Source organism: Falco cherrug, chromosome 8 (genome assembly GCF_023634085.1).
Source record: "Falco cherrug isolate bFalChe1 chromosome 8, bFalChe1.pri, whole genome shotgun sequence".
NCBI lineage: Eukaryota > Metazoa > Chordata > Aves > Falconiformes > Falconidae > Falco > Falco cherrug.
The window spans coordinates 35,336,309-35,353,178 of NC_073704.1; the positions used below are offsets into that span (position 1 = coordinate 35,336,309).

Here is a 16,870-nt window from a genome sequence, read left to right on the forward strand (position 1 = left end):
TCTGGATGCAAGAATTACAATAATGGCCATTCACAAACTCAGCTGGGTGTTTTATGTGAAAGAGAATCCAGATGAATGAATGAAGAATAGGTAAGAGATGACAGGAAAGGGTTCAGGGCAGCAGCAAGATAAGACCTAGAACAGATCAGGAAGGAAGACATGGGGCCATTGTAAATTCCAAGGGTGTTGGGAATTTAGCTTGTGGTTACGCTGCCTGTAAGGGTATCGCTAAAGAAAGCCTAAGCATTTACTCTCAAACAAGTTACCTACAGGTGCCAGCTACATTTCCTGGAAATATTCTCCCATCAATAGTGAGCAACTAAGTTCAACATGAGGAAAAGCACCTGCTCTAGGAAGATGGCAGTAACAGATATACAATACCTGTGAAATTGGTAAGACCCATCTGAAATACATGTTCAGACCACCTATCTTCAAGAAAAATTAACCTATATTGCAACAGGCACAGGGAAGAGGCTAAAAAAGCTGGGCAAGTTTAGTAAAGCAAAGGTGGGTGGGACAGGATTAGTCAGTATATATTTGTAAAATGAACCTGATATAAGAACAAATTTACATAAACTGAGCAGTATTGTGTGTACTACAGATAGCAGTTCAGTACAGATGAGGCAGTTATAGCAACAGTTGGACAGAGCAGCTATTCTGCAGTGGGTGTGATCAGATTATGGAACGATTATGTGCCATGATTGCTTCTGACAAAGTAAGGGTTGAAGACTCTTGACCTAATATTAGGCCCTAAAATTTACGGGCAATAAATACCTGTCAAATAAGTGCAGCAAGTTAAGAAAACAGAAAGAGTGATCTTAATTACCTGATTATAGTATGAATTACAAATTATCTTCCACCACATGCACATTGTTTTGTATTTATAAGTAGATTAATATGCATATTAAAATGCCAGATTATTGGAAATGAAGACTGGGTCTTCCAGATTTAAAACATTATTAACTACTCAATGACCTTCATAAATTGGAGGGGAGGGTTCAGAAGAACCTAGATAAAATAATGAAGCAGTGAGTTTTTCTCAGTGCATAGTATTTCATTTCATTAGAACTTCATCAATGCCAATACTGCTCCAGTAGCACGTGCCAACCTAATGATAAAAGGTTATTTCACATTTTTATATACTCCAGATGGCAATGATTCAGAAAGAATCTCACTCCTTAGTTCAACAGGATTAGGAAACCTCTTACAGCAACCTCAATTGACATTTCTCATCCTGCCAGCACTACAATGGATCATGATTCATGTGTTTCACATTGCAGTTGCCAATATAATTGTCTTATTACAAACACGCTTATTGAGAAAATATATGTAGCACTGCAACAAACACCAAATATGTCACAAAATATGCAACAGAGAGCTCACAATGAAATGCAGGCAAGTCTGGAATGGGAAAATATTGCTCCTTAATTTGCAATGCTGTAAATTTCAGCAATTCAGTACATGACTAGAAGAGCTGAATGAAACCCAGAATATTTAAAGTATTTTTAAAACAAGAATACTCAAGCATGAAACTAGTGAAACCAGTGACCCTTCTTCCCTGTATATACTAAAATTGTTTTTTAGGGATCCATGGCCTCTGTAAAACTCAAAATAAAATAAGTTTCCCTCATTCTTTCTTTAACAGGCTCTACAGCAAATTCACACCAATATAACATGCTTTCCCACCACTCACTACTGCATAGGCTTAGACAAAATGAGCTCTTTTCTCTGTGAATGGCTGAGACTAAGACACAAGAACTGAATTTGACACACATTTGTCTTTTAAGGAAGACATTGACAGATTGGTTTTGGGATTTTTTTTTCTCTTCAGTTTGAGAATACAAGCATAGCAGCAGCAGACGTGTACAGTACCTGAGAAAATTAAGAAATGCTTTGTCTTGAACAGAATTCATATTCTGAGCTACACTTGTATTTGAAAAGTCAAGGAGACAGATCTCTACTGTAGACCACTTTTAACACTGATACACTTTGATATACCATAATTATAACTGTAATTTTGAAGTTAGTCAACTTCCTGACTTTTAAATCCACTGATTACCTTGCTCTTCCTTATCTGCCTTTCAGAAAGTAGTACAAGTGGTAAGAATTTTCCAGTTTCTTACTGATTTTTTCAGTAAAAAGTAACATATGCAGAAGCTTACTGTTACTTGCTTACAATCTATACATGATCTATACATGATTAGCTTTCTTATGGTTAGTAGGTACAAGCTGGAAGGAATCTGCCAACTGAAGACAAATGGAACACAGCAATAAAACCACAATCAACTCAGTCCCTCTAAAAAGGCTTTAAGATGAAGGATGAAACCTATAGCTAAAGGCAGAACTAAGGTTACTTTCTGATCAGGTGAGACAGTGTATCAACCCATGCCACATTCATTCAATTAATAGACTCTGCAGCTTGCAAACACCGATAAGGGCACTACAACTTAATGATCTAATCTGTATTCCTACAGAATGAAAACTTAATTCAAAACACAGTTTGCTTGGATTTCCAATGCAGGCACAATGTATGGCAGGATGTGTTTTCTCTGCTATGTACTCACATGAAAAACTGGACAATTAAATCCCACAAGTACAGAAGAACAAACAGAAGGATTAAAAATGCTTTCAGAAAAGGTATGTCAAGTTCTAAAATGCAGCATAACCTTTTGTACCAAAACAAGAGACTACAGAAATCTCTGTTCCCTTGCAGCATTAAGCCTCATCTCACATCTCCCCCTAACCACTTTCCCCATGACAAATGCAACCCTTCCCTGGTATGCCGCTTCTTCCTTCCTATCTGGAATGCTGGTGAAAACCAAGAAGAGTAAAATCCCTTATCTTGAAGAAAGCAATTGAACTAGGATTCAGTTATCATGAAACAGAATGATGCAAAAGAAAAAGCTACTCCAAGATATATGTAAACGAAGAGTGTGTCTCAACAACGCAAAATACTCCCGTGTTCTCTATGATGTGACTTGTTCTAAACTGCATTTGTAGTTTCCCTACGTCCTCTTGCAGCATATCTTTAGTTATCTGATTGTCACAAGAGGAGCTCATTGTTTTATGCAACACAATATTCTATTAACATACTTTGGACAATGTTTTCGGAATAACCTATCTGTAGTTATTATACTGCATGCTTGAAAGATAATGGATGCTTTCTGAAATACATATTTAAGTAATGCTATTTAATACACAATTCGACTGAAGAGTAGTATTGCCCAATTCGTAGAGTTTGAGATTATGAGGGAAGCACTGCATATGGAATTAAAACCATGTTACACTGAAACCATCATTCAAATCAATCTACATTTTCTTACAGTACCCGCAGACTGAAGCACACATTATGACCAAAGATAATCACATTAAGATTTTTGGCAATGCTTTACAATAAAAGCTATCTGAAATACTAAACAGTAATTGTTACTAAACTGTAAAAGAATCCCTATGGAGACAGGAATTATAACCGTATTGTCATATAAATTCAGCATGATTAATGGCACCGCAAAAAATACCAAGATTTTAAGCAACAACCCCCTTACAGGCAAAGCCCACAGTTAATTACTTAGGTCCATTCCTGCCATAAGCCAAATACTGTCAATTCTCATGACTGCATTTTTACTGCAGCCATCTAGCACCTTTCAGGAGCTGGTGAGGATCTAGCCCACCCATATTCCTTATTTATTTAAATAGTTTGAATCGTGTCAGATGACTTCAAACTGTAGCATTTGTCCTTCAATGCTTTCTCCATCCTTAAGATGGGAAATGCCCCTTTGTTTCTAGGGGATGTTCCCTATGCTTGGTCTAGAGCCAAACTCAGTGAGAATCCTAAGCCTTTCCTTCAGACAGGAGGGAAGAAAGACATCACAGCTGTCCTTACTGATACTGATAGACTAATACCAAGCATCTTTTCTTTTTTAAATCCAATTTTTCCTCTAAGCAAGTTCTATTACATGTATGAATAAGCACAAGCAACTGCCATGTGGCTGAAAAACTTCTTATGTCTTCAGGGAATAAATCCCTGAGGATGAACCTGTACAGTATCTAGCAAAATGCAGCATCAGAGTAAGGGATGAATAATTAGAAGAACTAGGTCTTTAAGACTATACAAGAATAACAAATCCCATCCTGTTGTATCAATGTTTATCATATACTCTGAGAAGCAAAACTCAGAAATAGTTCGCACCTTATACCTTTTCAGTTTTTAACATACTCAATGCAGCTTTTAATAATCATATTTGAAATGTGCTTAGAGAGGAAAACACCCCCAAAAAAATTTTGATAAAATAAAAAGATTAAAACTGAAGTTGCCCTGTCCAATTTTGAGCACTGACAAATGCATGAACTGCTGCATAGCCTATTACATTAGAACAATACTGTGGAATAATTACAAGTTCTAAGATAAAATTAAAATTACCGTAATAATTCTCCTGTGAAACAATCCAATATATGCAGACTACAAATTGCTACTAGGCTGAAAAAATGTATTACCACCTCAAGTCAGGCAGATAAATTATTCTATTTCCATTAGTTAGTGTAGGTACTTAAGAGGTTATGCAGATCAGGATAACAAACTGCTTATATTTACATATTATTTGTTGGTCACATTTAAAGACCAGCTCTTTACTTGCACACCAGCATTAGAAAGCCAGCTATGCAAACTGTGAGTAAAGATATGATTCTACAAAAGCTTCTCACTGACATGAGAAAAAGCCCCAGCCTATAGGTACCCACCTTTGGATACAACTGGCAGTATCAAGTTGGGACATCTTTGTGCCTGTTTTCCTATGCTTGTGCCTGTACCATTTCCTTTAGACTACTTTAGAGAAAACCTTTTCCTCCTCACTGCCTCATACACACATGAAGAACACAAAATCTTGCTTTGAAATCTAGACAAAACAAAGGATTCCCCTATTATTCTACTCAGGGAGATAACATTCAGGATTTCATGTTCTTATCCTCTGTACCACAAATCTGTACATCTTTACTATTTAAGGCACCAAGGTCCTCAAAGGTACCTGAAGCACTCCTTCTGCCCTTAACGACAGCAGAAGGCACACCAGTATCTTAAATAGGCTAAGCACTTTTCTGGATCAGGTTTCATCTGCTTGCAATTAGAATGGGAGTGTAGGCTCCCCATTTCAGTTTGTTGTAAAATTGTAAAGGTAAAGCTTAGATGCAGTCAGCCAATGAACCTCTGAAGATTCCAGTCATGCTCATAAAAGAGAAGTATCACTATCAAGATCATTTGGTTTTATGTTCAGCTTTTTAAGCATAGTATTCCCTCATGGTTTAATTTGCTCTGTACCTACCACCATCAATCTGAATATACACCACTGCCCATTAATGATACATTTACTGTTTATAACACATGTTTTATAGTACAGGAAAATTATTAATACAAGCAACCTCAAGCATTTAACAGAAAAAGAACCACAAAAATGGTGATCATAAACTCATGTTTCTCTCTGATCCATTAGTAAAGAGAAACAGTCTATAATCTGCAAATCACATATCAGATGGCTTTTAAGTATAGGTTTACAATCATACAACAAAAGGAACCACAAGTGTGATAGGATCAGTAAACTAAAATGGGATAAATCCATGTTATCTGGGTAGTTACCTCAATCTAATAATGGAATCAAAGGAACAGTCTTACCTAACATTATACATATGGATTTTAAAAATGTGTGTCTTGTTGACTTCCCAAAAGAACTGCTCACTTTGAAGAAATTGGTCTCAAAGTGTGGACACCATGTTTATGCCTGGCATGAGTATACCTAAGACCACCAGCTGTGAAAGGCACATGCAATGGAGGTTTCAAAACCTTCCTGTCATTTCCATTTCATATTCTTTCCCTTCCCAGAAAGGGCTAATTAGTAAAAGGTGCCACTGTACAACACCACAGGGAAAGAGAAGACTTTAAAGAGAGACTGAGTCATTGTGTTGGTGTAGAAAACTCTGGTACACAATCCTGTAGCTCAATCCAGATCAATGCTTTTTAAAACAGCTTTTACCAGAGTCATCCATGCCAGACCCTAAGGTAACATCTGTTCTTTGCCAGCTTTCTTACTGCCTGTTCTCCTTAACTAGTTTAACTTCTCTAATCATTTTACTGGGACATAATTTCCATTTACACAGATCCCTTGGATTTACTGGGTTTAAACATGTAAATGCCAATGCTGTTTCAAAAATTACTCCCCACAGTACAGTCTACTGTAAGGACTTTATCACCACATTGTCCTTCCCTCACAGATATTTCCTCCATTTCCTTTTTAATATTCTTTTGCTACACAAATATTATGAAATGAGGATAATTTTTTTAGAAGATAAAGGTACACATACAATCTGAAGTAGGGAATTTTTCCAGGTTCAGGTTCAGAAAGATGGAAATGTTTTTTTCACATGAATAAACTAAATTTTGAAGACTTCTATCCCACCAAAATTAAAAAGAAAACTCCATCTTATTTGTTTTGGTAGGAAACATGGCAGAAATAATTACTGGTATTTTTAAAAGCACTCGGTTATATGAAAGGCTGCCTTTGCTGAAACAACAGGCTTCAAGAGTGGTGTCAATGCCAGAATTTTGAGTTTTTTGATCATGGGTCAGTCTACACAACAACAGGCCTGCCGGCAACAGACGCGGTACACCTGTCTCAAAGACAGTAAAGGATCTTTGTCCAGGAGTTAGCAGGGCTCACGGAAAGAGCTTTAAACTAAATTGGAAGGGAGAAAGGAATAAACCCAGGCTTACTAGAGATAATCCTGGGGATAGTACACCAGTGTTTGAGGGACAGTGTGCTAGCGAGGTCCTTCAGTTTGCCATCCCAGCAGAGGCAGGGTGCAGAGACCCATGCAGCAGCAAAGATGCAGGGACGACTGATGTGTGAAAAACCACAGAAGCACCCGAGAACAGTCACACAGGAATTGGGGCTTATCCCCTCCAAAAAGGTGGTGGGATCAACAGCCCAACTGAAGTGCATCTACACCAGTGCACGCAGCATGGGCAACAAACAGGAGGAGCTGGAAGTCACTGTGCAGCAGGAAACCTGTGACATAGTTGCCATCACGGAGGCACGGTGGGATGGCTCGCACAACTGGAGTGCTGCAACGGATGGCTGTCAACTCTTTGGAAGGGCAGGCAAGGGAGGAGGCGGTAGCCCTCTGTGCTAGGGAGTGTTTTGATTGTCTAGAGCTTAACGATGGTGACGACGGGGTTGAGTGTTTATGGGTAAGAACTGGGGAAGGCCAACAAGGCAGATACCATGGTGGGAGTCTGTTACAGACCACCCCATCAGGATGAAGAGGCAGAGAAGATATTCTATAAGCAGCTGGGAGAAGTCTCACAACTGCTAGCCCTTGTTCTCCCAGGGGACGTCAGCTTAGCAGCTGTCTGCTGGCAATACAATACAGCAGAGAGGAAGAGTCTTGGGGTTCCATGAATGTATGGAAGAACCTCCTGACACAGCTGGTGGGCGAGCCACCTAGGGAGGGCGCCCCACTGGACCTGTTTGTGAACAGGGAAGGGCTTGTGGGTGATGTGACGGCTGGAGGCTGTCTTGGGCACAGCAATCACAAAACAGTAGGAGTTCTGGATTCTTGGAGGAGTAAGGAGGGGGGTCAGCAGAACCGCTGCCTTGGACTTCTGGAGGGCAGACTGTGGCCTGTCTAGGAGCCTGGCTGACAGAGTCCCCTGGGAGGCTGCCCTGAAGGGCAAAGGAGTCCAGGAAGGCTGGACGTTCTTCAGGAAGGAAATCTTAATGGTGCAGGAGCAAGCCAATCCCATGCACCAGAAGATGAGCCAGCAGGGAAGAAGACCGGCCTGGCTGAACAGAGCTTTGGCTGGAACTGGGGGGAAAAGGAGAGTTTATGTCCTTTGGAAGAAGGGGTAAGCAACGCTGGAGGGCTACAGGGATGTCGTGAGGTTATGCAGGGAGAAAATTAGAGAGGCCAAAGGCCAGCTAGAACATAGTGTTGGACTTGGCAGTGCTAGGTTAATGGTTGATTTTAAAGGTCTTTTCCAACCTAAACAATTATGTAATTCTGTGATTCTATACCTCCAAATAAAAAGGTGACCTAAGTATAAAGGAGTTTGGTCTTCTACATAGCAGGGTAATTGTGGCAAGCTATGAAGAAAAAGTGACGATGACCTTACAGTGTAATGAGGGCAGGTTTTTCCTGAAAAAAAATTACGCAGAATTAAGAATACAATGTTAAAGGAAAGTATTTTAAAAGATGTTCTATCAGATCACACCTAATTAATATCAAATGCCTTGGCTTCAGGGAAAAAATAAACTAAAGGAAAACAAATGAGTTTCTGCTGATCTTTGCAATCTTTTTCTGGCAGATCTGCTGATCCTTCTGCTGGTCCTTGGAATTAAGGTATCTATCATGTCTAGGAAAGGGATCTTTTTATTAAATATGTGAAGGAATGTGGTGGGGTTGAATAGTCTCTTTACCTTATATGGCACGAAAGCATTGCAGAATAGCACATGACACATCAGTGACTTTCCTGATTTTCCAAATTTGAAAGAAACCAAACTATGGGAAATTCCACAGGAAAGAAACAGTCAGTATTACCTTTGCATGTTCCACTGCAATTTTAAAAAGACATCTATAAGAACAGCAAACCAGCAGTAAGTAACAGATGTCTTCCTAACAGCCACAGGTCCTATCTACCTTGGAAACATCTTACCATACATAACTGCATGTCCCTTCTGCAGGAACATTACTCAGTAATAGAACTTAGCTCCTATATCAGCACTGTCCTTCCATAAACCTAAACATGCTTTACAATGGAGAATTATCTGTAGCTAGAAATACCTGCAAAAATATACCTATTATTGTGCAAAATAAAATGCACACAGCTGTGAACTTCAACAGGTACAGGATTTCATGGTACATAAACATCAAACATGAACCTCAATCTCTTTAAACAGCCGCAGCAAAGGAGTCTGCAAACTCACCAAAACGCAGTTTTCACTGTCCTCCAACATAAAAAGGGTCTGTAAACCCAATGACTACATCTGCACAGGGATCCCTGCTCTTACCCTCAAGCACAATATTATTTGGTACATGCTTCCAAGAGCTTCCTACAACATCCATGGGGACTTCTCACTTTGGAAATGAAACAGTCATATAACAGGAGAGATGACGGATATAACGCATACCACACACTATGTAATACAGAAAGGTTCTGTACAGGAGTGCAGAGAATATTCAAGCCGTCTTCCTAGTACAAAAAATAATGCATGGAAGGGATTATATGCTGTGTGTGGACCTGTATATGGGCATTGGTAACCTACTGTTAAATTGTAGTGAAAATGTTGATATATTATTTTTATGTTAGTCTCTATCTTGTATGTTTTAAAAACAGGGTAAACCAAAGGATTATGCTGCAATCTAGTACTACTTTGGTGCTAATCTAGTACATTATGCAAAAGAAAAAAAACATTATATACTATCAAATTGTAGTGCTAGCTGGAACAGAGGAAGCAGAGTATCATTTCATGCTCTGATAAATCAGTAAAAGACAATAGATGCAACCTTCCAGAAATACAAGTATGACACATACCATCAGCATATAAATAAATACAAACCAAACTCAGGATTTTCTGAGCACACAGATAGCTGTGTTTTTGTCTGTGGAAGATAAAAATCACCCATTCCCCTGGACCCCTTGAAAGAAGCTTTCAGCAAGTAAGAGCTGCCATGAAACACCAACACATGATTTACAAATATGTCAGGGCAGTGAAATAGGCCTGGCTTTTAATGTAGCCTCAGCCCCTGAAGAGTCCACAGAAGATCAGGAACTCCGTGTAGTTCTATGTGCATCTTTAATAATGCCTGAAGCAAAGCACTCCATTGCCCTCTAAAAGTGTTACGCAAATCAACATACGTCATACAATACAGCTGCTATAACTCCTGGTCCTTAAATGACCTCTGTGTTTCAAACTCACTAGTTCTTCACTTCTCTGCAGTCACTCTAACCTCTTTACTTTTGTTCTTTCTCAGCTTCTCTATGAAAATACGTATTTCAACATGATGGTTTCTAACATGAGAATAAGAACTGTAGTTTCTGAAGAAAACTGAGATAACACATTCTTTGAAGATGTTTCTCATGTGTATGTACTTTCAAAACCACCATATCCATACACAGAAAAAAATAAGCTTGGTATGAAAGATTACAGAACTACTTTTTCTTCTTCAGACAACAGGAGAACAGCATATTCAGTTCAGCGTAGCCTGGGAACTGAGTGGGGTCAAAATCCATATACAACTTGTGGCAACCTCCTCTTTGGACTTAAATTTCATGGATTTAATAAAACCATTCCTTTATTTTCTGCCAGACAAAAGCTATTCACAGAAAAGCTCCTTGATCTTACTCAAAATAGTGCTTGACATTTCTGAGCAACAATTAGAGATGAAATATGTACCTAAGTGTCATACATGCACATAAATAAAACACTGATATATTCACCCCAGCAGCATTAATCTAAAAGAAACTTCATTCTTTTATTCTGTCAATTCTAATCAAAAGACCAGATCAATATCCTAAGCATTAGGTCAAAGCCCTAGGAAAACAGCATTCACACCACATCCTGAGGCTTACCAAGCCCAAGAGCCAAGCAGCCCTCCAGTGAAAGCACTTTGCCCAGCACACAGTCGCAGCTCCAGAACTGGTGCCTGCGAAGCAGGTATCAGTCCCATCTCTAACCTCCCACACTCCAGAGAGGCCTCCCAGCACTCAGAGACCCCAGTGGGAGGGACCACATGCTGATGCAGGGGAAATGTGTGAGGAGGAAGGAGTGGCAGAGAAGAAGTGTTTTGAATTGATCACAACAGCTCCTACCCCAATTCTGCTGCCTGCTGTGTGGCTCAGGGAAGGGGGTAGAAGAGTCAGGAACAAAGGAATGAAGTTGAGCCTGGGAAGAAGGGAGGGGTGGGACAAGGTGGTATTAGGTTTGTCTTTTTTTCTTACTATCTTGTACTATTTTTAATTGGCAATACATTAATCTTCCCCAAGTTGAGTTTGCTTTCCCCTTGATAGTAATTGGGTTATCCCCCAGTCCTTATTTCAACCTGTGAAGTTTTTTTCTTCTTATTTTCTCTCCCAGTCCTGCTGAGGAGGGTGAATGAGAGAGTGGCTGGATGGGCACCTGCCAGCCAGCCAAGGTCAACCTACCACAACGATGGAAATCTTGTAGTCAGCAGCAAAACAGGAAGTGTACAAGTGAGATACCCACCAGAGACGCAGAACTTTCAAGTCAGTAAGTTGTGGTTTATATTTATTCACTAGTTTTTGTAACATTTCACAGTCACATCTAATAAAATCTGGCAGTATCAAAAACATAGGGCAGGATGATAAGGTCAGCTTTTGATATAAACTCTACCTTTGTGACAATCTGCCTCCCGCAATAACCCTACATACAGGCCATACAGGGAGGATGATGGGAAATTACTGCAGAACTACACAAAAGAGAACTGTAGACAGCTCTTCCTGTAATCATCCTCCAAGACAAGGAGTGAATTCGCACATGGTATTTTACTCATCCCTGCTACGACAGAAACAAAGGAATACCACCAATGGCTGCCAGGAGAGCGTTTTATTCTCCTCAGAAACTAGATTAAAATGTTATTAATGGTTTAAATTGGCATACAATGGACATTAGACAAACTGACCAACCACAGGGGCTACTGAGGTGTTGCACTGGTTTATACTTCCAGACATGGTCTCTGTCATATATGGATTACCAGTCATGGCAGGAAAGCTACTGTAGTGCAAGCAGGCGGTGACCCCTAGATCAAGCACATTAGAAATTACGATGTGATGGTGCAACATCAACATGCTGATGTAATGCAAAAAATCTCTTTTATCACAGCTGCTAGGAAAACAGTTATCATTTCCACTCACCTGTTGACAATCCAGAATGGAGCAAGGGGAATTAACAACAATTGGAGAAAACCATGTAGGATGTGCTTAAACCAACAACCATGCAGTCCCTTTTATGCAAACTGTTATCGGATTTGTAGCAGTCATTTTTCCCCTTGTCAGAAGTGACAGGCTTAACCCTATGGTCAATATTAATGCGAGACGAATGCTGAAATACAATCTAATGAGAACTGCACTCATCCCATTCGCAGGACCCTGGCAGATCAAACAAGGACCATTTCCTACTTTTCCAATAACATCCATTCTTAAAAGCCTGAGGCAGTTTTCCAGTCACAGTCATTGTTACCTATAAACAACATCATCTTAACTGAAAGAATTTTTGAAATTTACCCAAAGGGGATTTAAGATTTGATACTAGCCTCTTCAATTACTGTTTACAGATATACTCTACAACACCGTGTTTATTGAACTGGTTTCATTTAGACCAAAATAGCAATCAAAATAACTTAAGTAAAGCTACCTCTTTTACTGCTTTACCGTTTAATCGCAGTTTGGAGTCACATGTACTATATGCACTCAACAGACAACAATTTCTATTGCTTACTGATGTACAGCAGAGAAATGTAATCATATTATATTGTGTGTATTAGTGTGCTTTTTAGAGTGATACTATAAATTACACCTACTGCTTTGGGCAGGGTTGTTGCATTTCTGTTCCTACTCTTGTAGGAAGACGCTTAAAGTAGGAAAAGCACAGCTGAAACCAAGAACAAGGAGGTACATGAGACACAGTGGATTTTCTTCTCTGACGCCCAAGAAGTTCAAGGAGGAATAATGTTAAACTGTGAGAAAGCAAAAAAAACCCTGCAATCCAAACCCAGAAAAACGAACAAACAAAAAACAAACAAACAAAAAGAATTAACCTAATTTCCTCCAGAGCTGGATAAAGAGGCAGCAGGCATAATACGAACCTAAATGGCAACTCACCATGACACTTAGCCACAATCAACATGGGAAACTCAGATTGCATGACACTGTCTTGGAAGAAACTGGGCTGACGGGCATTTAGAGGGTTAGTCTTCATGCATCTGAGCAACACTCATCTATATACTGCTATGCCAAAAAGGGCCTTAGAGAATTTAACACAACAGCTGCAGCAAAATAACAGTGGTTTTGAGAAAGAAAACATCAAGGATTTTGATTTTGAGGTATAATATCACCTCAAGGTGATATTATACTAAGGCAATGCAAAAATAACTGCATCCAACTACAATGTAAAATCAGCTTTAGCATTAAATGGTTTTCCTGCAGGATCTTTCCACACCTTAAATATATTAATCTCCAATAAAATTAGAAAACAAATTTAAACCTACATGGATACATCACTATACAATTCTGGAAAAGAAATTTGGTTTTTAAAGCTCTCTTTCCTTCTACAGCAACTGTCACATATTTATCAAACTATCCACTGTGTCACTTTAAGGCTCTGCCAGATTTATACAGATGTTAAGAAAGAGAACTTTGATTTATTTCAGACTCCTAGCCTGGAATATTGCTTACCTGGTAAGAACAGAAACGTCAGTCAATAAAAAAAACCCTTGCACTCTGAAGTCCTCAATCTCAACCTATATGCTTATATGACAGACTAAAGTTTTTCACACAATTTCAGATGGGAACAGGCAGCTTTCTTCCCCTGATTAAAAAGATCAGCTTACAGCTTTCCACAAACCATTATGTTTCTTTCTTTCAAAGATGCATAGAAAATATTTTGAGATGCAAAGAAACATCCTCCAAATCATAGTTTAACCTACTGTTCTGCATGTCTATGCAGGAATGTCTATGTAAATCCATTTAGTTCAGGAATAGCATATATTTAAAACCCTATAATACATGTTCTTACTTTAGTCTTATCTACATCTGAAATCCAGAATGTATGGGCCCCAAGTATTACTTTCTAGCCATCTTCTTCCAAAGTACTTGCACTGTGCTTGATTTTAACATCTTCTCCCATCACCACCTGCCTTGTCCCACTTAATTGTTCTCAAATTGAGGAAAAAGTCTCAAATTCTTCAAACAATACATAATCTCTAAGCAGCACAAGATTATCCAGGTGCCAGTTTCATTACTCGTTCAAGCAGGGTAATAAGAAATACACTTGTTCAGGGAGAAAGTCTGTTTGTGTAAGCAAGTATCTTAATATTCTACTAAACGTAAGAAAAAAATAACCTCTAATATTCATCATAACAAACATAATGTTTTAAAAGCAAATGAAGCATTTAAGTGATGCATTCTCTTCCTAGCATCTGGTCTACACTAAAATAAAATCATGGCCCAATGAAGCCAACGCCAGTTTTCATCACTGGTAATAAGGAGCCAACCAAGGTGCCGTTAATGAAAAGTGATATTTAAGTTTGCCTTCAAGCAGTATAGCTAACATGCAGACAGCCTTAAAAAGAACACAGTACTGATTTAGGAGGCATTCACCTTTATCTAAATCAGAGGTACAAAAAAAAAAAAAAAAAAAAAAGAGACAACTTTAATCCAAAGAACTTGCATGCCTCTGCTTCTTGATAGATCAGAGCAAGCAAATAATGGAAGAAAAAGAATGGATTAATTTGAAGACAGTGGACTTCAGGGATCCTAACTAATATAATAGTCATTCTTTTCAGAAGGACTGTAGAAGTGATTCAGACTACTGCAAATTCACAGGAATAATGAAGGGTTATCCTGAAAAGATCTGAATATGCAACAGTTAAAATTTTATCAAGTTATTTGGCACGTTACTCTGGAAATGGGCTTCCCTTCACCCCTTCTTTTCTTAATCATGGCTCCAACATCTTCCAAGTTTATTCAAAGGCTTCTAGTTATTGTAACAATAATACCGTTCTACAAACAGAACCTCAGGAAATTCTTCAATAAACAAAGATTAATACATAATAGATCAAAATATTCTAACCAAGAAGACTTATAGGATGGAATTATTTTGTGTATATTACTTAGGGAGTCACATCAGAATAAGTAAAAATTGAAATCAAACATCATAGAACAACAACAGAAAACTTAAAAAGAAATACCCTTAGCATTTCTAGGGAAAGAATTTCAGACTTACTTGAACACTTTGCTAGTTTTTTAAAATTTGGAGAGTATTAATGGAAATTTTCCAAAAACAAAATAAAAAATCAGGACAAATTTTATTATTGCTATTAATGGCTTTTGCAGCGTTGCCTAGAAACTCAATTTCAGATCAGATGAGCAGCATGGCACACTGAGGGAGAAAATCACAAAAAATGCCCAACACAGAAACCCCTAAAACCTACAACGAAAATGACCAAAGAAAAAAACCCTCCCCACAGCTTGTTTTCACCATATTAAACTGAACTTGGACTTCTCAGTGATGCAGGGGCCTGAGGGAACAAGTTAATATTCAGCCTTCATGGAAAATACACAACATAAAATTCCATTGTCTCTTTTGATTTTGTTTTGATTGTTTTGTTTCTGTTGATGTGAAAAAAACAATAAAAAATTCTATTTGATGTACAAGATCTCATCATGCACCATGAAAACAACACATAAGTCAAATCCTTACTGTCATCATATGAATGGTTTGTCTTAAATCCCAGTTCTAAGACGATTCCCTTGTAAGTGGAGCTCTGTTCTAGTACAAAGTCAGTGCAGGAGGAGAACTGACACATGTCCAAACAGGATGATTATCCACCTGGTAAAAGGCATCACTTTTTCTCCCCTTTATTCAGATTGATCAAACTCATTCTTGTTGGTTACCAGAAATTAACAACCAAATATTGACTTACCAATGACATACACTTTTGAGAAGTGAAGACCTCTAATTAGAAAATTATTGAGAAACAATTGCAAGATGTTTAGAAAGGAAAATTTTCACCATTACACAGAATGATGGTGTAAGCCTTTTAAGTTTTACAGGATGCTAACGATCATTTACTGAAAAGCCTGTTACGTTTACAGGATTTCAGAGGGAGAGCAATTTCTGCCTTAGATTCCATCCACTCAAGTTATTAATAGGTTTGATCAATCTTTTTTCACCGAAGTATGTTCTTACCATATTTTGAACATAGTTTACTTATGCAACATACCTGGAAAACTGTTCTTGCAGCCCACGCATCTGAGCTCTGCTACGCTCCGACTCCAGGGTCACCTCCCGTAATCTTTTTTCACTCTCAAGTCTCAAATGTCTTTCTTCCTCCAACTCATGTATCAGCTTCTCACGCTGAAAAACCATAAAAAGGTTATTTATTAATTGCGTACATAAAGCATACTTTTAGCAAAAATTTAAGATTTAATTTGGGAAAAGTCATCAAACAGAATAATTACCCTACCTATGCAGTCCCATAATTTTTTGTATAGCAATGTCACACAGAATAACAAACTAGAGATGGAAAGACTTTCATAACATCCCCATCATGTTACACTACTCTTACTTGGCTCAGCCTCACTGAAGACAGCACATTTAAAAACAAACACCCACCCTCTCCTTCAAAGCTCAATTTCTTCACCTCCACTCAAAATAAATGCAAAAAAAATTGTATTTGAGATCTGTGACCTGTCTTGCTTGAATGCAGACACAGGAAACATGAAACAAGTCAAGAGGACAACTTGTCACCCATCCCTTAATGTTTCATTCTCATGAACAGAGAAGGGGACCTGATTCTGCAGCCACTGTTTTTTTTTGTTTTGGTGGAGAAGAATCTCTCTCAGTAGGACAGAGCCTATTTGAATCTATTTACTGAAATACTATGATAAAGAATATGTTTTTAAAAACTTATCAAACAAATATGAGAGAAACACAATGTCATTAATTTTACTAATAGTTCTTAAAGACAAATAGCATACAGTTGCTGCCTAACACATAGGACCGAAAACCCCAACCCACAACATATAGCACTACCTGGATAAATCTACATATGACATGGCCTAATCTTTTATTTTTTATTTAAAAAA

At 38.3% G+C, this 16,870-nt stretch overlaps 1 protein-coding gene across 10 annotated transcripts in view; it reads right to left on the bottom strand.

The window, feature by feature from the left end:
* The window catches only part of NCKAP5 (NCK associated protein 5), a 245,331-nt gene that overhangs the window by 177,518 nt on the left and 50,943 nt on the right, over positions 1–16,870 (bottom strand). For 9 of the 10 annotated variants that reach the window (XR_008733526.1, XR_008733527.1, XM_055718342.1 and 6 more), the window contains exon 3: positions 16,006–16,139. Coding sequence is in view for 8 of the 10 variants with exons in the window: in XM_055718342.1 (XP_055574317.1) it covers positions 16,006–16,139 (134 nt within the window). In the remaining 2 variants the exon portion in view is untranslated. Of the gene's footprint in view, positions 1–16,005; positions 16,140–16,248; positions 16,342–16,870 lie in introns of those variants that run through there. The other variant, XM_055718346.1, reaches the window with a different exon arrangement.